The sequence below is a fragment of the Patiria miniata genome, unplaced genomic scaffold (assembly GCF_015706575.1).
Source record: "Patiria miniata isolate m_02_andy unplaced genomic scaffold, ASM1570657v1 HiC_scaffold_23, whole genome shotgun sequence".
Lineage (NCBI taxonomy): Eukaryota > Metazoa > Echinodermata > Asteroidea > Valvatida > Asterinidae > Patiria > Patiria miniata.
In genome coordinates, this window is record NW_024037062.1 from 8,673,806 (window position 1) to 8,689,497 (window position 15,692).

General features: G+C 40.9%; 2 protein-coding genes across 9 annotated transcripts in view; one reads left to right on the top strand and one right to left on the bottom strand.

Moving 5' to 3' along the window:
* Positions 1–99: 99 nt before the first annotated feature.
* Positions 100–14,285, top strand: LOC119731109 (U4/U6.U5 tri-snRNP-associated protein 2-like). Its single transcript, XM_038204128.1, has 12 exons — positions 100–234; positions 2,606–2,669; positions 2,973–3,067; positions 4,511–4,647; positions 5,568–5,720; positions 6,653–6,878; positions 8,320–8,511; positions 10,189–10,331; positions 10,642–10,784; positions 11,854–12,001; positions 12,751–12,837; positions 13,335–14,285. The coding sequence occupies exons 1-12, from the start codon at positions 153–155 to the stop codon at positions 13,410–13,412; spliced, it is 1,548 nt and encodes a 515-aa protein (XP_038060056.1). The 5' UTR covers positions 100–152; the 3' UTR covers positions 13,413–14,285.
* The window catches only part of LOC119731107 (zonadhesin-like), a 36,360-nt gene continuing 34,079 nt past the window's right edge, over positions 13,412–15,692 (bottom strand). For all 8 annotated transcript variants that reach the window (XM_038204121.1, XM_038204127.1, XM_038204126.1 and 5 more), the window contains one exon: positions 13,412–15,587. In XM_038204121.1, coding sequence (XP_038060049.1) covers positions 15,583–15,587 — 5 coding nt within the window. In that variant the 3' untranslated portion in view covers positions 13,412–15,582. The remainder of the gene's footprint in view (positions 15,588–15,692) is intronic.

Consider the following 15,692-nt stretch of genomic DNA (forward strand, 5'->3'; position numbering starts at 1 on the left):
GATACGTATTTGACGTAGTTGTGCATTGAGAATGGAATGTGTTTTTCCTCCAGGATTCTTAGGAGAAACAAAATTTTAGTTTTGTTGGACAACTGCGTACTCCTTTTACAACATGGGTTTTGGACATTAGTGTCCTCGATCTACTTGAAAACATGGCGGTCTCCGGCGGCGTTGGACTTAAACGCAAACTTGTCGATGTTCCCGACGATTTCTCCGACAGCGACGATGAAATTGGTAAATATGGCGACATGCTTCGTTGCAGATTGTTATTGCAAAATGGGGTAACCAAAGGAAGTCAATGGATTGTGCTATGAATTTCCTTTTTTTACGGTACCCAACTTTTGTATCGCAAATCTGTATTGCATTCAATACGTGATAATTTCTATTTCTTTGTTGTTTTTTATTACGAATTGACAGTTGCAATATTAATGCTTCAACGCAATCGATCGATCGATCTCAGTGGCGCACCCAGGATTTGGTTTTGGGGGGGTCTCAATTTTTTTGAAAAAAATGTTGCCCAGAATTTTTGGTCGCACTCGCAGAAAAAAATTGTAAGTTTTTTTTCGGGGAGCGGACTATTTTGACGTTAGTGGCGCCACTTACACCCCTATTATACTACTCGAAAATAGGTAAAATCGTGGGACTAACAAAAAAAATTTCCCCCCTAAAAAAAATTGATAACCTGGGCCGGGGGGAGGGGGCTCAAGCCCCCGAGATAAAACGTTCCCTACAGCTCTGATACACGTCTGACTTTACTGGGGACCACTGAAATTAGCTCTTGATGGGGCGAATCTATAGTTGGGCCACCCCAATCTTTTTATTTTGCGGTCCCAACTATAGTGTACATTGTTGTACGATTATAAAACATTCCCTACAACTCTAATACACATCTGACTTTACTGGGGACCAATGAAATGATCTATGGGTGGGGACCATCTGTAGTTGGGCCACCGCAATATTTTTATTTGGCAGTCCCAACTATAGTTTACATTGATGTACGATTATAAAACATTCCCTACAGCTCTGCTTACATGTCCCGACTTGGGACCTTTGACATTAGCTATGGGTGGGGCCCATCTATAGTTGGCCGGCCATGGCAATCTTTGAATTTTGCAAAATGTTGCTGGATAATAAAACCCAGCAGCTGGACAACTCATCCAACTAGGCAGTACCACGTGACCGGCCAGCCTTGCAGCATGCACGGTGCCAGCGCCACGGAACATTTAATCCAACAAGATCTATCAAGCATGAAGCATCCGGCGCAACTCCAGTCCTAACTATAGTTGGGCCGACCCAACTGCCGCACTATAGTTGGGACAGTCCCAACTATAGTTGGGACCGATGCGATAGTTGGGGCGTGACACTACTACTAGGCCTACTGGTAGTGATAGTACTTAGTAGTAGGCTTATTATGTCAACCAAATATTTTAAGTCCTTGGACTTTTTTTGCTTTGGTCACCATTTTTTAACAATAAAACCGAAATGAATGAATGAATGAATCTTCCCTCCGCCCCCCCCCCCCCCCTCCCCCAGCTTCACCCACTAACTGGGGCGCTGGAACTCCATTTTTCGAAGTTGGATTTGGTCTGTCATACTTAAAGGGAATATACATCATTTGCTTTAGCTGTAATTTTCAGAAATGGATGGAATTGGGGGGTTGGAAATATAAAGCAAATATAGTTACACTGACTTTTTGGAGGTTTTGGGTTCGAAAATGCTATAAAAACCAAGAAAAACGATCATTTTCCTGTAGTCTGGTTCCCTGACTCTATATAAGAAGAAACAGAGCAGTTTACATACATTGGGGAATTGTAAGGTCAGGGAACCAGTCTAGCTGGCTCGTACCCGTTCATAGGTTTGTAATCGATTGCAAACAAGTGCAATGGTCAATTGGGGCCAGTATTTGAAAAAAAAGCCAGTTGTTTCCAACGCTGATCGGCCGATCAGCGTTGGAAATTGATACAAAAATACCACTTTTCTTGAAAATGACAGTATACCAGGTGCCATAATTTTACAGGATGCTTTAGACTGTCATTTACCAACATCCTATTAAGGTATTTCGCAAAAACTTGGTAGTTTTATTTTTCGATGTTTGCAAATGTTGTATATTCCTTTTAAGAAATCCTGTTTTCAAATTTTGGATTTGGTCTGTCGAATTAGAACGACAGACCAAATCCACAATTCAACAAAAAGGAGTTCTAGTCCCCCGGTTATTTGGTCTACCCCAACGTGCCCAAAATGAGGGCTGTCTTCCGTTATTGTTTTAAATTGAATCCCACATTTAATTTGCAGAATGTTTCGTGTTCTTTTTTCTAAATTTTTGCCTCTGGAGGTTTTTTTTTTAAAGGGAAATAAAGTCCAAAAGTATAGGTCTGATTCTCGTCTCTTTAACACAGAGTCACAACGACAATATTAGCTGGGAACCAGACAAAGATTCTTCACGGTAAAAGTCCCCTAAAAACAGTCACTGCGCATGTTCAGTGCCGCGCAGGTACAATACTCAAAACAGTCTGGGACCGGTTCATGGTCCAAATACACTGCCATATGTTATGGCTTGCCCTCATTTCAATTTTCTTGTTCACGTTTTGACTTTGTTTGCTTTCAGCTCCTGTGAAGGATCCCAAGATCGACAAAAGCAGAAGCTGTCCCTACCTCGACACAATCAACAGGTATATTGTACATTGTCGCGCGGTCGATTACCATGCACAGCGCTAGCGCGCACCAGTCAAACTTGGCAACTGGCGCTGAAGCGCACGCCCGACGACTGTTTGATGTGCCACTGCTGCACTAGTATGAGGCTTGTCGCATCACGGCTGCGGTAGAACGGCAGCCGAAGTTGGCCGACAAACGTTTGTCGGGTGTGCGCTTCAATTCACTCCATTCCTATTATAACAAACCAATGATAAAATATAGGGCTGAGGTAACTCCAGCTTCATGACAATACTTTTTTATCTTCTTCCTTTGTATTTTAGGACTTTGCTGGATTTTGACTTTGAGAAACTGTGTTCGGTGTCGCTATCTCACCTCAATGTCTATGCCTGCCTTGTGTGTGGAAAGTATTTTCAAGGTAAAGACCATAGAGCTATATTAAAATACTAGCGCACTAACTCGATGTACAAAGTAATGCCTGATGGGCGCATCCATGTTTGTACACAAATTTATGGAGAACTAGAAATTTTGTACGGCTTTTGTACGTCTATTTGCATATCAGCGTTTGTATTCCATACCAGTGCATTATCGAAGCCGATACGCCCAAAACAAAAACGAACGATCAGCAAATGAGCGTCTCATTTTGCTCTACGCAAACAGCGCAGCGCGTGCTCGCATTCGCTGCAAATGCTGTCACGTTTTTTGTAACCGTCAATGACGCGCTTAAGTTGTTTGCGTGTGTTCTCCTTGGCGTTGCATGTAGAGTACACTTTCAAAATTCAATCCATCTAATTTCATTATGTTCTACAAACATGCACATGAATTCAAAATGTCTGTGCCCAGGACGGCTTCAGAGCGTCTCCGCGCGCAAGAATGAGGAGTTAGCGCTCTAGTAATTCAATATAGATCTATGGTAAAGACAGATTAGTTTGCAGGTCTGGTGAATAAAGAAAATAAATTTTGTTGTAAAGTTGAACAAAGAAATTGACAGAAGTAGGGCTTGAATCTGCCACTTCGGATTGCCGTTCCCGTGCTCTACCAACTGAGCTATCCAGCCCTATGTTGGCGGTTCCCCATTTTGTCAATGTCTTTGATCAAGGGACGCTGATCAGAAGCCATAAACCCATGTAGCCAGGGATCACGCCCAAAGTCACGATGCTAGCAACATAAGCAATGCTGCAAACCTGGGAAATAGCAAACGGGGATCACTCAGAGAAGACTAGTGCCCCATGAGCAAAGGCATTTACAAAATGGGGAACCGTCAACATAGGGCTGGATAGCTCAGTTGGTAGAGCACCGGAACAGCAATGCGGAGGTCACAAGTTCAAACCCCACTCCCGAAAGTAATTTTGTTCCACTTTTAGAAATAATTGTAATGCACCTGTTAGTATCCTTTTGTTGTTTTATAAAATGTGGAATTGTTTTTATCACACTTAAAAATCAAGTGACTTTTTAAAATCATCCCAACTTTGGTCGGTTGGAAAAGAGAACGTTGATTGGAATTTTGGTCTAAAACTCTATTTTGCTAACTTCAAGTAATGGAACCAAATATCCACATCTGCAACATTTCTTCAAATAAATAAGCAGAACATGATAAAACAGAGTCTTTAACCCTAACTCCCGAGCATGATTCACTAGGAACCATACCCATCCTGGCAAATTCCAACACCATATGGGAAACTGCATATTTCTGACTTTGATTCTGGAGGTGTGCCAACCCAATGTGAAAGACTGTCAGTTTTAACTGTACCCGTCCTGACAGATTCTGACAAAACATGCCGTTGGGGTTTGATGGGTTGAGTTCTGTTGAGTGTAAATTTTCCGGCTTACTAAAATGTTCTCATCTGCCACGCCTGTTTAGGGCGGGGCCGGAAGTCCCACGCCTACACCCACAGCGTCCAGATCAACCACCACGTGTTCCTCAACCTACACACCCTCAAGTTTTACTGCCTGCCCGACAACTATGAAATCGTCGATTCCTCGTTAGAAGACATCACAGTAAGTTTACTACAGGGCGAGTCAAAAAACACGAAACCCAAATGTCGGGACTATTGTTTTAGTGAAGTTCTGCATGTAGCAGTTTCAACATCTAGGATATGAAAGCCCAACTCATAAGCTTTCTTTTAGTACAAGAATCATTCAAATCACTCATGTACTTTTCAAGTTACGGAATTTTAAACACAACCACCATTTTAAAGTTCTGTCCACGGATCACAAAAAAAGTGTGCGTTCTTTCAGCAAAACGAAAACAATTCACACACATCCGTATGTGATTTGTTTTTGTTTTGCTGAAAGAACACTTACCTTTTTGTGATTCATGGACAGAACTTAAAAATGGTGCTTGTTTTTAAAAGTCTGTATCTTGAAAAGTACATGAGTGATTTTAAGGATTCTTGAACTAAAAGAAAGCTTATGAATTGGGCTTTCATATCCTAGATTTTGAAAGTGCTACATTCAGAACTTCACTAAAACAATGGTCACGACATTTGGGTTTCGCTTTTTGTTTATGCTCACCCTGTACATTAGATTTGACAAGGTTTGGCCTCACCTGGTTTATGGGAGAAACCCATTCATCGGGGATCACCAGCATACGTATCAAGTTGCATACCAATCACAGCCAGTCAATCCTGCTTTATGAAGGCAGGGAGCACTCAACTGTCAAAAACAGTCACTTGATGTATTTTGACGGCTGGGCTGGCCTTGTTGAAATTGCCAGCCAGAGAGGGAGGGGAACTGATGCGTATTATCAGAATTCAAATCCACTTTTGGATTATCACTTTTATTACGTACACCGTTGATTTTGTCCAAAATGTATGTCTGACACCGCTGAACTGCCCTAATAGTACATGTTTATGGTGTGTTTTAGGGTAAAAAAGGTTGTAGCCACAAGATCTAATTTCCGTTTCTCTGTTTTTCAGTATGTATTGAAGCCAACGTTTAAGAAGGAACACATTGAAAGCCTCGACAGGAACACCAAGCTATCTCGAGCCTACGATAAAACTACGTATCTGCCGGGCATCGTGGGGCTGAACAACATCAAGGCCAACGACTACTGCAATGTACTTCTTCACGTAAGCATGAAATTATTGTCGTTTTAAGTTGCTAGCAAGTAGAACAAACTTTATAACTGTTTAGGAAAAAGAGGTAGTTTAAATTTGATCTCACGTGCTATTTTTGAGTTTCATTCCGAAAAATAGATTGATTTATTAAATTGCTATTTTCTATCACAAGTCAATCACAAGTCCATCACAAGACCATCACAAGTACATCACAAGTCCATCGCAAGTCTATCACAAGTCCATCACAAATCTATCACAAGTCTGTCACTAGTCCATCACAAGTCCATCCCAAGTCTATCACAAGTCCATCACAAGTCATCACAAGTCCATCACAAATCTATCGCAAGTCTATCACAAGTCTATCGCAAGCCTATCACAAGTCCATAACAAGTCTATCACAAGTCCATCACAAGTCCATCTCAAGTCCATCACAAGTCCATAACAACTCTATCACAAGTCCATCACAAGCCAATCACAAGTCCATCACAAGTCTATCACAAGTCTATCACAAGTCAATCACAAGTCCATCACAAGTCCATCACAAATCCATCACAAACCCATCACAAGTCCATCACAAATCCATCACAAGTCCACCACAAGTCCATCAAAAGTCCATCACAAACCCATCACAAGTCCATCACAAGTCCATCACAAGTCCATCACAACTCTATCAAAAGTCCATCACAAATCCATCACAAGTCTATCACAAGTCCATCACAAGCCAATCACAGGTCCATCACAAGTCCATCACAAGTCTATCACAAGTCCATCACAAGTCCATCACAACTCTATCAAAAGTCCATCACAAATCCATCACAAGTCTATCACAAGTCCATCACAAGCCAATCACAGGTCCATCACAAGTCCATCACAAGTCTATCACAAGTCTACCACAAGTCCATCACAAGGCCCAAAATTGACCCAGTGAGGTTTGTCATCAACAGGCCTTGGCACACATCGTCCCCCTTCGGGACTACTTTCTGGAGGAGCAGAACTACATCAACATCAAGTTGCCACCGGGCGACATCATGTGCCTCTTGTCGCAGCGGTTCGGCGAGCTGATGCGCAAGATGTGGAATCCGAGAAACTTCAAGGCCCACGTCAGCCCCCACGAGATGCTGCAGTCGGTCGTCCTGTGCAGCAAGAAGAGATTCCAGATCACTAAACAGGGTAAGTCAACAATCTCTCAAAAATTGCCCACATACAGGGCGAGTCAAGAAAACGGACCCAAACCCCAAAAATATATATCATATTTTAAAAAAATGTGTAGTATTAAACATAATTATGACTGGAAAGCAAATTTCATAAGCTACTTTTAGATGGAAAAATTACTGAAATTGCTCTATCCGTTAAAAGAATATTACCATTTAAACACAAACCTGATTCGTCCAATAAAGCAGTTTATTGGCTGTTTCGGCAACCTGCCTAAACAGCCTTTGTTTTTGTTTTTGAAGATTTCTTGTGGCACAGCCTTTGTTTTTGTTCCAATTTTTTTTAATTTTTTTTTTTTAAGACTCCCGTCCATAACATTTGAAAACGTTTTCATCGTGGAAGGCACTTTGGGCACTAAAATCAACCCGATTGCCTTTATACTCGGCACATACTTAGACCAGCATCAGAAGATGTGTGCTGAAAATTTTGCGTCGTCACGAGTCACGTGACGTCTCAATATAGGTGCATATTTTGAAGGCCTATATCTCCACAACTACAGGTCCGATTGGTATACACCTAGACCGGGATGTGTTATAGATGAAAATTCAAGTGACGTCATAATATCGTCATCACCTGACATGTGACGTCATATTAAAAGTGCATATTTTGAAGGCCAATATCTACAGAACGACAGGTCTGATTGGTTTGAAAGTTAGTATGGTCCTAGACCTGGGTGTTTTATAGATGAAATTAAAGTGACGTCTCGATGACGTCATCACATTAAAGGGAAAATACAACATTTGCAAACATCAAAAAAATAAAACTACCAAATCATTTTGAAATACCTTGCTGGACTGTTAGTGAATGACAGTGTAAAGCATCCTGTAAAATCATGGCACCTGGTATACTGTCATTTTCAGGAAAAGTGGTATTTTTGTATCAATTTCCAACGCTGATCGGCCGATCAGCATTGGAAAAAACTGGCTTGTTTTTCAAATACTGGCCCCAATTGACCATCGCCCTTGTTTGCAATCGATTACAAACCTATGAACGGGTACGAGCCAGCTAGACTGCTCTGTTTCTTCTTATATGGAGTCAGGGAACCAGACTACAGGAAAATGATTGTTTTTCTTGGTTTTTATAGCATTTTCGAACCCAAAACCTCAAAAAAGTCAGTGTAACTATATTTGCTATATATTTCCAACCCCCCAATAATTCCATCCATTTCTGAAAATTACAGTAAAAGCAAATGATGTATATTCCCATTAAATGTGACACTTTAAATGTGCATTATTATAAGCCTTTAGCTACCGAACTATTGGAACTGATCACTATGCAACTTTCTACTGCACATCTATGTCCTATCAGTCTATAAAATGACACAAAAATACAAAAACAAATTGCCGAAACAGCCACTTGTCTGTCCACAAACATGTAGTTATCCTCATTCTTTGAACAGGCGATCCAGTGGAATTCTTGTCCTGGTTTCTGAACGCCCTGCATGCCTCGCTTGGCGGCACCAAGAAAGCCAAAAGCAGCATCCTCTACACCACCTTCCAAGGAAGGATGAACGTCTCCACGAGGAAAGTCATCCCCATGGAAACCCCGGAGAAAGACAAGGAAGAACTGCTCAAAACGGAGGAGTACAAAGGTATTGGAAAAGGAATGGCGGGTTCGAATCCTCACTGTTCGGGATAACCTAGGCAGGGTTCCAGCCACTCTGGAAAATCAGGGAACACTTTGAAAATGAGATTCCACTTTTCCAGTCAGGGAAAAACTCAGGGAATTTGACACTGGCAGGTTCGAATCCTCTGTTGAAAGGGGTGGCTGGTTCGAATCCTCACTATCTGGGATAACATACGCAGGGTTCCAGCCACCCTGGAAAATCAGGGAAAACTTTGAAAATGAGCTTCCACTTTTCCAGTCAGGGAAACACTCAGGGAATTTGACACTGGCAGGTTCGAATCCTCTGTTGAAAGGGGTGGTGGGTTCGAATCCTCACTATCTTGGATAACATACGCAGGGTTCCAGCCACTCTGGAAAATCAGGGAAAACTTTGAAAATGAGATTCCACTTTTCCATTCAGGGAAAAACTCAGGGAATTTGACACTGGCAGGTTCGAATCCTCTGTTGAAAGGGGTTGTGGGTTCGAATCCTCACTATCTGGGATAACATATGCAGGGTTCCAGCCACTCTGGAAAATCAGGGAAAACTTTGAAAATGAGATTCCACTTTTCCAGTCAGGGAAAAACTCAGGGAATTTGACACTGGCAGGTTCGAATCCTCTGTTGAAAGGGGTGGTGGGTTCGAATCCTCACTATCTGGGATAACATATGCAGGGTTCCAGCCACTCTGGAAAATCAGGGAAAACTTTGAAAATGAGATTCCACTTTTCCAGTCAGGGAAAAACTCAGGGAATTTGACACTGGCAGGTTCGAATCCTCTGTTGAAAGGGGTGGCGGGTTCGAATCCTCACTATCTGGGATAACATACGCAGGGTTCCAGCCACCCTGGAAAATCAGGGAAAACTTTGAAAATGAGCTTCCACTTTTCCAGTCAGGGAAACACTCAGGGAATTTGACACTGGCAGGTTCGAATCCTCTGTTGAAAGGGGTGGTGGGTTCGAATCCTCACTATCTAAGATAACCTACGCAGGGTTCCAGTCACTCTGGAAAATCAGGCAAAACTTTGAAAATGAGAATCCACTTTTCCAGTCAGGGAAACACTCAGGGAATTTGACACTGGCAGGTTCGAATCCTTTGTTGAAAGGGGTGGTGGGCTCGAATCCTCACTATCTGGGATAACCTACGCAGGGTTCCAGCCACTGTGAAATTCAGGGAAAACTTTGAAAATGAGATTCCACTTTTCCAGTCGGGGAAAAACTCAGGGAATTTGACAGTGGCGGGTTCGAATCCTCTGTTGAAAGGGGTGGTGGGTTCGAATCCTCACTATCTGGGATAACATACGCAGGGTTCCAGCCACTCTGGAAAATCAGGGAAAACTTTGAAAATGAGATTCCACTTTTCCAGTCAGGGAAACACTCAGGGAATTTGACACTGGCAGGTTCGAATCCTCTGTTGAAAGGGGTGGTGGGTTCGAATCCTCACTATCTAAGATAACCTACGCAGGGTTCCAGTCACCCTGGAAAATCAGGGAAAACTTTGAAAATGAGATTCCACTTTTCCAGTCAGGGAAAAACTCAGGGAATTTGACACTGGCAGGTTCGAATCCTCTGTTGAAAGGGGTGGCGGGTTCGAATCCTCGTGATTGGTCGTGAGGTGCAACCGCCAACTTTCTCTTATTAATATAACCCTTTGTTTTTTGGCAGAGACTGTTTCGGAGACCCCCTTCCTGTACTTGACGTTGGACATACCCCAGGCCCCGCTTTTCAAGGACGAGTTTGAACAGAACATCATCCCTCAGATCCCGCTGTCTTCCCTCCTGGCCAAGTTTGACGGTACGACAGAGAAAGTAAGACTCAAAAATCTACTGCAAATAATCATTCTTCATTTAAAAAACCTTTCCCAGAAGTATTAGTCCAGTGTTGTAGTCAAGTAGTTTTCCATGAGTATCAGTACAAGTACAAGTAGTTTGCAGGTTTTCCCATGAGTGCGAGTGTGACTACATTTCCACAAGTCCATACTCAAACTTTCCACAAGTATGAGTACTAGCACATGTCAAGGAGTGTAATTTTTTACAACGCAGAAGCGTCCCAAACAGTAGAAAATTGGTTCTTTTCTTAGTCTTAGAACATTTTCCTATATTGTATATTGCTAAACAGGAGTACAAGACATACAAAGATTCAACCATCAAGCGATTCCATCTAACCAGGCTGCCTCCATATCTCATACTCTGCATGAAACGCTTCAACAAAAACCTCTTCTTCACTGAGAAGAACAGAACGATTGTCAACTTCCCTGTCAAGTGAGTAAAACATTTCATTGTTTTCCTGTTTTTTGAAGCCTCAATATGTGGCCGATACTTGGCAGCCGATGTGCATGTCTCCAAAAGTTCAAAGGCCAGTAGTTGTAACTAGTAGTTGTAACTAGTAGTTGTAACTAGTAGTTGTAACTGGTAGTTGTAACTGGTAGTTGTAACTGGTAGTTGTAACTAGTAGTTGTAACTAGTAGTTGTAACTAGTAGTTGTAACTAGTAGTTGTAACTAGTAGTTGTAACTAGTAGTTGTAACTAGTAGTTGTAACTAGTAGTTGTAACTAGTAGTTGTAGCTAGTAGTTGTAGCTAGTAGTTGTAGGTAGTAGTTGTAACTAGTAGTTGTAACTAGTAGTTGTAACTAGTAGTTGTAACTTGTAGTTGTAACTAGTAGTTGTAACTTGTAGTTGTAACTAGTAGTTGTAACTAGTAGTTGTAACTAGTAGTTGTAACTAGATGGCACCGACACTCGCCTCCTCATGAGAGCGCAAAACTATTTCCTGGAAGGAACATAAGACAAAGGCAAAGGAAATATACGGCAGCATCCCACCTATCTCAACTACAGTAGCACAACGCAGAGCTTGCCTTGCCGGCTGTTGCTATCCAGTTCGTTAGTGTGACGTCATCTCAATTCAACCATGCGTACTTCACACGGTGTAGCATAGCACGAGTGGAACCGGAAGTTAACGCACCTCGAGCGTTTATCCAATGGGCGCTAGGAATCGGTGGTGCGCGCGCGTGTATGACGTTTTTACTAACGAACCGGATAGAGCCAAAGAGCAAGTTGTCTCTGACCTCATCTGCAGGAGATTGCCTTGCCCCAACAGAGGGAGGAGACCCCTCAACTGCGTCGACACTGTATGCAGTGATGTGAGCCAGCACGTTGATGACATCACCACGGCCGTGGCGGACAAGAGAGTCTGGAAGAGTTTGGTTGCATCCATCTCGGCTGCGGCCGCCCAGTGATGATGATGTAACTTGATGCCAACGTGGCCAATAAACTTACAATCAATATAAACAAAACAATTTTCACAATGCTATTCACCAACGATTTTCCCTCAGGAACATGGATTTCACGGAGTATCTCTTGGACGATGCCGAGGTCCGTCAGAGAAATCCGTACACCAGCTACGACCTGATCGCCAACATCGTACATGAAGGGGAGCCGGGCTCGGGAAAGGGCATCTACAAGGTCCATGTACTACACAAAGTAAGCCCTAAAAGCGAAATGGCCAAAATTCCAGCTAATTTTGCACTTCTCACATTTCTGAAGCCCAGATTTGTTAGGCTCAGCACAGAAATTTAAAAATTGTAGAATTAGACACTTAATCATCCCCATTAATCTCACTGATGGCCCATTTACCTTAAATTAAAGGCGCGTACAAACATTGGTAATTTATACCCAGATACGAACCCAACAATTTTATGAGAAAATCCTTGCTCAAAGTGAAGATAGGACTTGTACCAAACACCTTGCGAAATTGTTCCGCCTGAATTGGTATAATATTGAAGGAAGCAATAATTAAAGGTGCTTTGTACAAGTGTGCCTGATGGCACACTTTTTTATAATTTAACAGTGTTTGTTAAATACTGCGAAGATTACCCATCTACTTGGACCTCGACCTCCATACGCTGTGTGAATGAGAATCAGTACCAATGTTTTATTAATAAATCAAAATGTGAAAATGGCAAATTGCGAATTGGAAGCTCTAACAACTGAATCCACTTGTACAAGACCAAAACAAACTTATTGGGCACAAGTCAATAGTATGTACTGCAAATAAGCTGAACGTTCGTCAGGGCAGTTGTTATGCACCATTACTAAGATTTTGGGCACTCGTATAGTTTTATGTATTCATTAGTGAATAGACACAATGTAATACAATGTATTACCAATGTAATACAATGTATTACAGGTGCTAATGAGTTAATTTTGGATGTTGTTTTATTGTCTTTCAGAGTACAGGCAAGTGGCATGAGATTCAGGACTTGCACGTAGCTGACATCCTACCACAGATGATCACGCTGTCAGAAGCATACATACAGGTAAATCACATGTGGAACAGTGGTAGGATACATTAAAATCCATGTCCATACTTGGTTCTTTGTGACTGACTTGTTTTTGCCATGTTTGCCACTTTTTTGCCATGTTTATCCAGTTTGCCACGTCTTGGCCATTTTTTTTTTGCCAGATTTGCCACGTGTTGCCATTTTTTTTGCCAGATTTGCCATTTTTTTTGCCCATATTGGCTTTTTTGGGGCCAGTTTTGCCAGAGGGTGAAGTCAGGGACGAAACATTGGACAATCACCAACCATTTTACAAATTTGTTTGAATAAAAAATGGATGTATTCCGTACGATATTGTTTCGTTCATATCTTAATCACAACCCATTAAGAAATGCGCATACTTTTCTTTTCTTGGTGATACAAAAAAAGTAATTGGTAAATGCCAAGTTGGATGATCACAGACTGTAATATGCATGCATCACACTGAATGTAGTTAAACTTCTTGAATTTTTGTCTTTGTTGTTGTAATTTTTCAGATTTGGGAGAGGAAAGATACGAAGAACGAGGAGCCCGTAGAAGAAAACAAACCTGAACAGAGGGCACCAGAGACATAACACAGCCAGACTTTTGTCCCTTTTTAAACAACAAATAATGTCATAGAGCTTTTGTATTGTTATACCAGGTGATCTTTTCAGTCACGTTTATTCACAGTTTCTGTCCACCCAAGTTAGTATTATCTAATATGGATACATTGTAAACTAGATTTACTTATGTTTGTGGACAAACACTTGGCTTTTTCGGCATTTCGTTAATGCATGTTCAAGTCGAATTATAAACCGATAGTTGTATGTATTACACATCCTAACGAAGGTACATACCAAGTTACAACACAATCGGGACATAGTTTTGTTGATATAGGCCTTCGAAAAATTAATGACGTAATATGTCATGTAATGACGTCATCGTGATGTCACTTCAAACTTCAAAAAGAAGAACTTCAAAAAGAAGAAGAAAACAAAGGGAAAAACAAATCTTAGCAAAAACAAAGGCTGTTTTGGCATGTTTGACAAAATGGCCAATTACTCACAGTTTTTATGTTTGCAGCAACAAAATTGCTCAAGATTTTAAGTTGCATAACACCTAAAGTGTTAAAGTTTCAGCTCAGTGGACATTTTGACAAAACGGAGAAAATGTACGCAGTGTCAAAAAATGTTTATTAAAGTGTGCCCACATGCACACTTTTTTAAAAACGCCTTGAATAATAGTTTTGCTTCCAAACAATAACTTTTCAGGCAGAATAATTTCACAGGGTATTTCATAACAGTCCCATCTTCACTTTGAGACTTTTCCGGTAATTGCAATGTTTCTGCGTAGCTTTAAAATGACACAAAATGACACATTTGTTGTCCATGATAACTCGTCCTTTATTAGCAAACAAAATAGTAAACAATTTTGTTACAAAACGTCCAAATAAAAGAGATTGAAAACATATGAATTTCACATTTCAAAAAAACCTGTGTGATTCTTCAATTTTCTTTCTGTTTGCAGTTGGCTGAAATCTTGTTTTACTGTTGCAAGCACTTTTCTTCATTAAATCTAATGTAACTCAATCTAATGTAACTCTTAATCTAATCTTTTAATATACCACAATAAAATACGACAAACAACTAACTAAAAGGTAATGGGCACCATTTGCTAAACAAAAATACATATTTTTGCCACTTCGAGGAACATTACAAAAAATCTGAAGCAGGTTATTAAGAAGTAAACAATCAAAATTTCAGCTCGGTGGAAAATTGTGAAAAAAGTGTAAAAACACTTTGTTTTTTTCTTGATTCAAAGCAGGGTTTCCGTTGAAAGCTCTTTCTTCCAAAATGTTCATTAATACATTTTTACTTGCGCCCTCATGCGGTATGATACCAATTTGTCACCCAGGAAAATAATTCTCATTCACGAATTCGATCAGTTTATTTTCCCCCTGCGATGGTTTGGTCATGACCATTGACCAGTTCGCGCCTGAGGCCATGTTCACACGCCAAAGTTTTGTGGTATTTGAAACGGATGACAAATGAAACACGCAGGGAGCGAGGCCAGAAATATCTGTCAGTGATCCGCTCACAGCGAGCGAGGCCGGAAATATGAGGGTGCTGCCCGAGGGTGATGGCTTCAACCCGCCTGGCTTGGGGTGAAGTGAAAAATAATCCCACGCCTGGTTCCGTTCTTGTCGCAATAATCCCAGCATGAACTGGTTAAGAGAAAATGACGATAATTCCTGTATCTTGAAAATGACAGCATTCCAGGCGCAGCGATTTGACAGGATGCTTGATCCTATTATTTACTTACAATCAAGTAGGATATTTCATGATATTTTAAATTTTGTGGACATTGCTTTTAATCAAAGAATCGCAGAATGGAAAAGTTATTTATGCAGTAAATAAGCACACTTCAATCTCATATCTATTTTTCTTTCATAAAAAATTGTTAAGTAGTAGTACATGTACATAGCCACTTTGGGTTTACATACATGTACAAAAAATTTAAAGTACTTCTACGCTGAACTTCAAAAGTCAGTCCTCTGGTTTGTGCAATGCTAGATCTACCATTTGGAATTACCCTACATGTTTACAACTACAAATTTAGGCACATTAATGATCACATCAACACTCAAACGAACATCAAAGAAAGTAGATTTAAGGTTAAGATTTTTGTGTATTACAGTTACTTGTCCATATAATTGGAAACAAAAACGTTGTCGAAGTCTGCTCAGAATCTGTCTACAAGCAATCAAGCTGAAAAATAAAAAAACAAAATATTTTTAACAATCGGACAGAAATAAAATAATGCGCAGTTGACGTCGACCCAAATATACTTCAGGTGATAGGACTTCGCCGAAT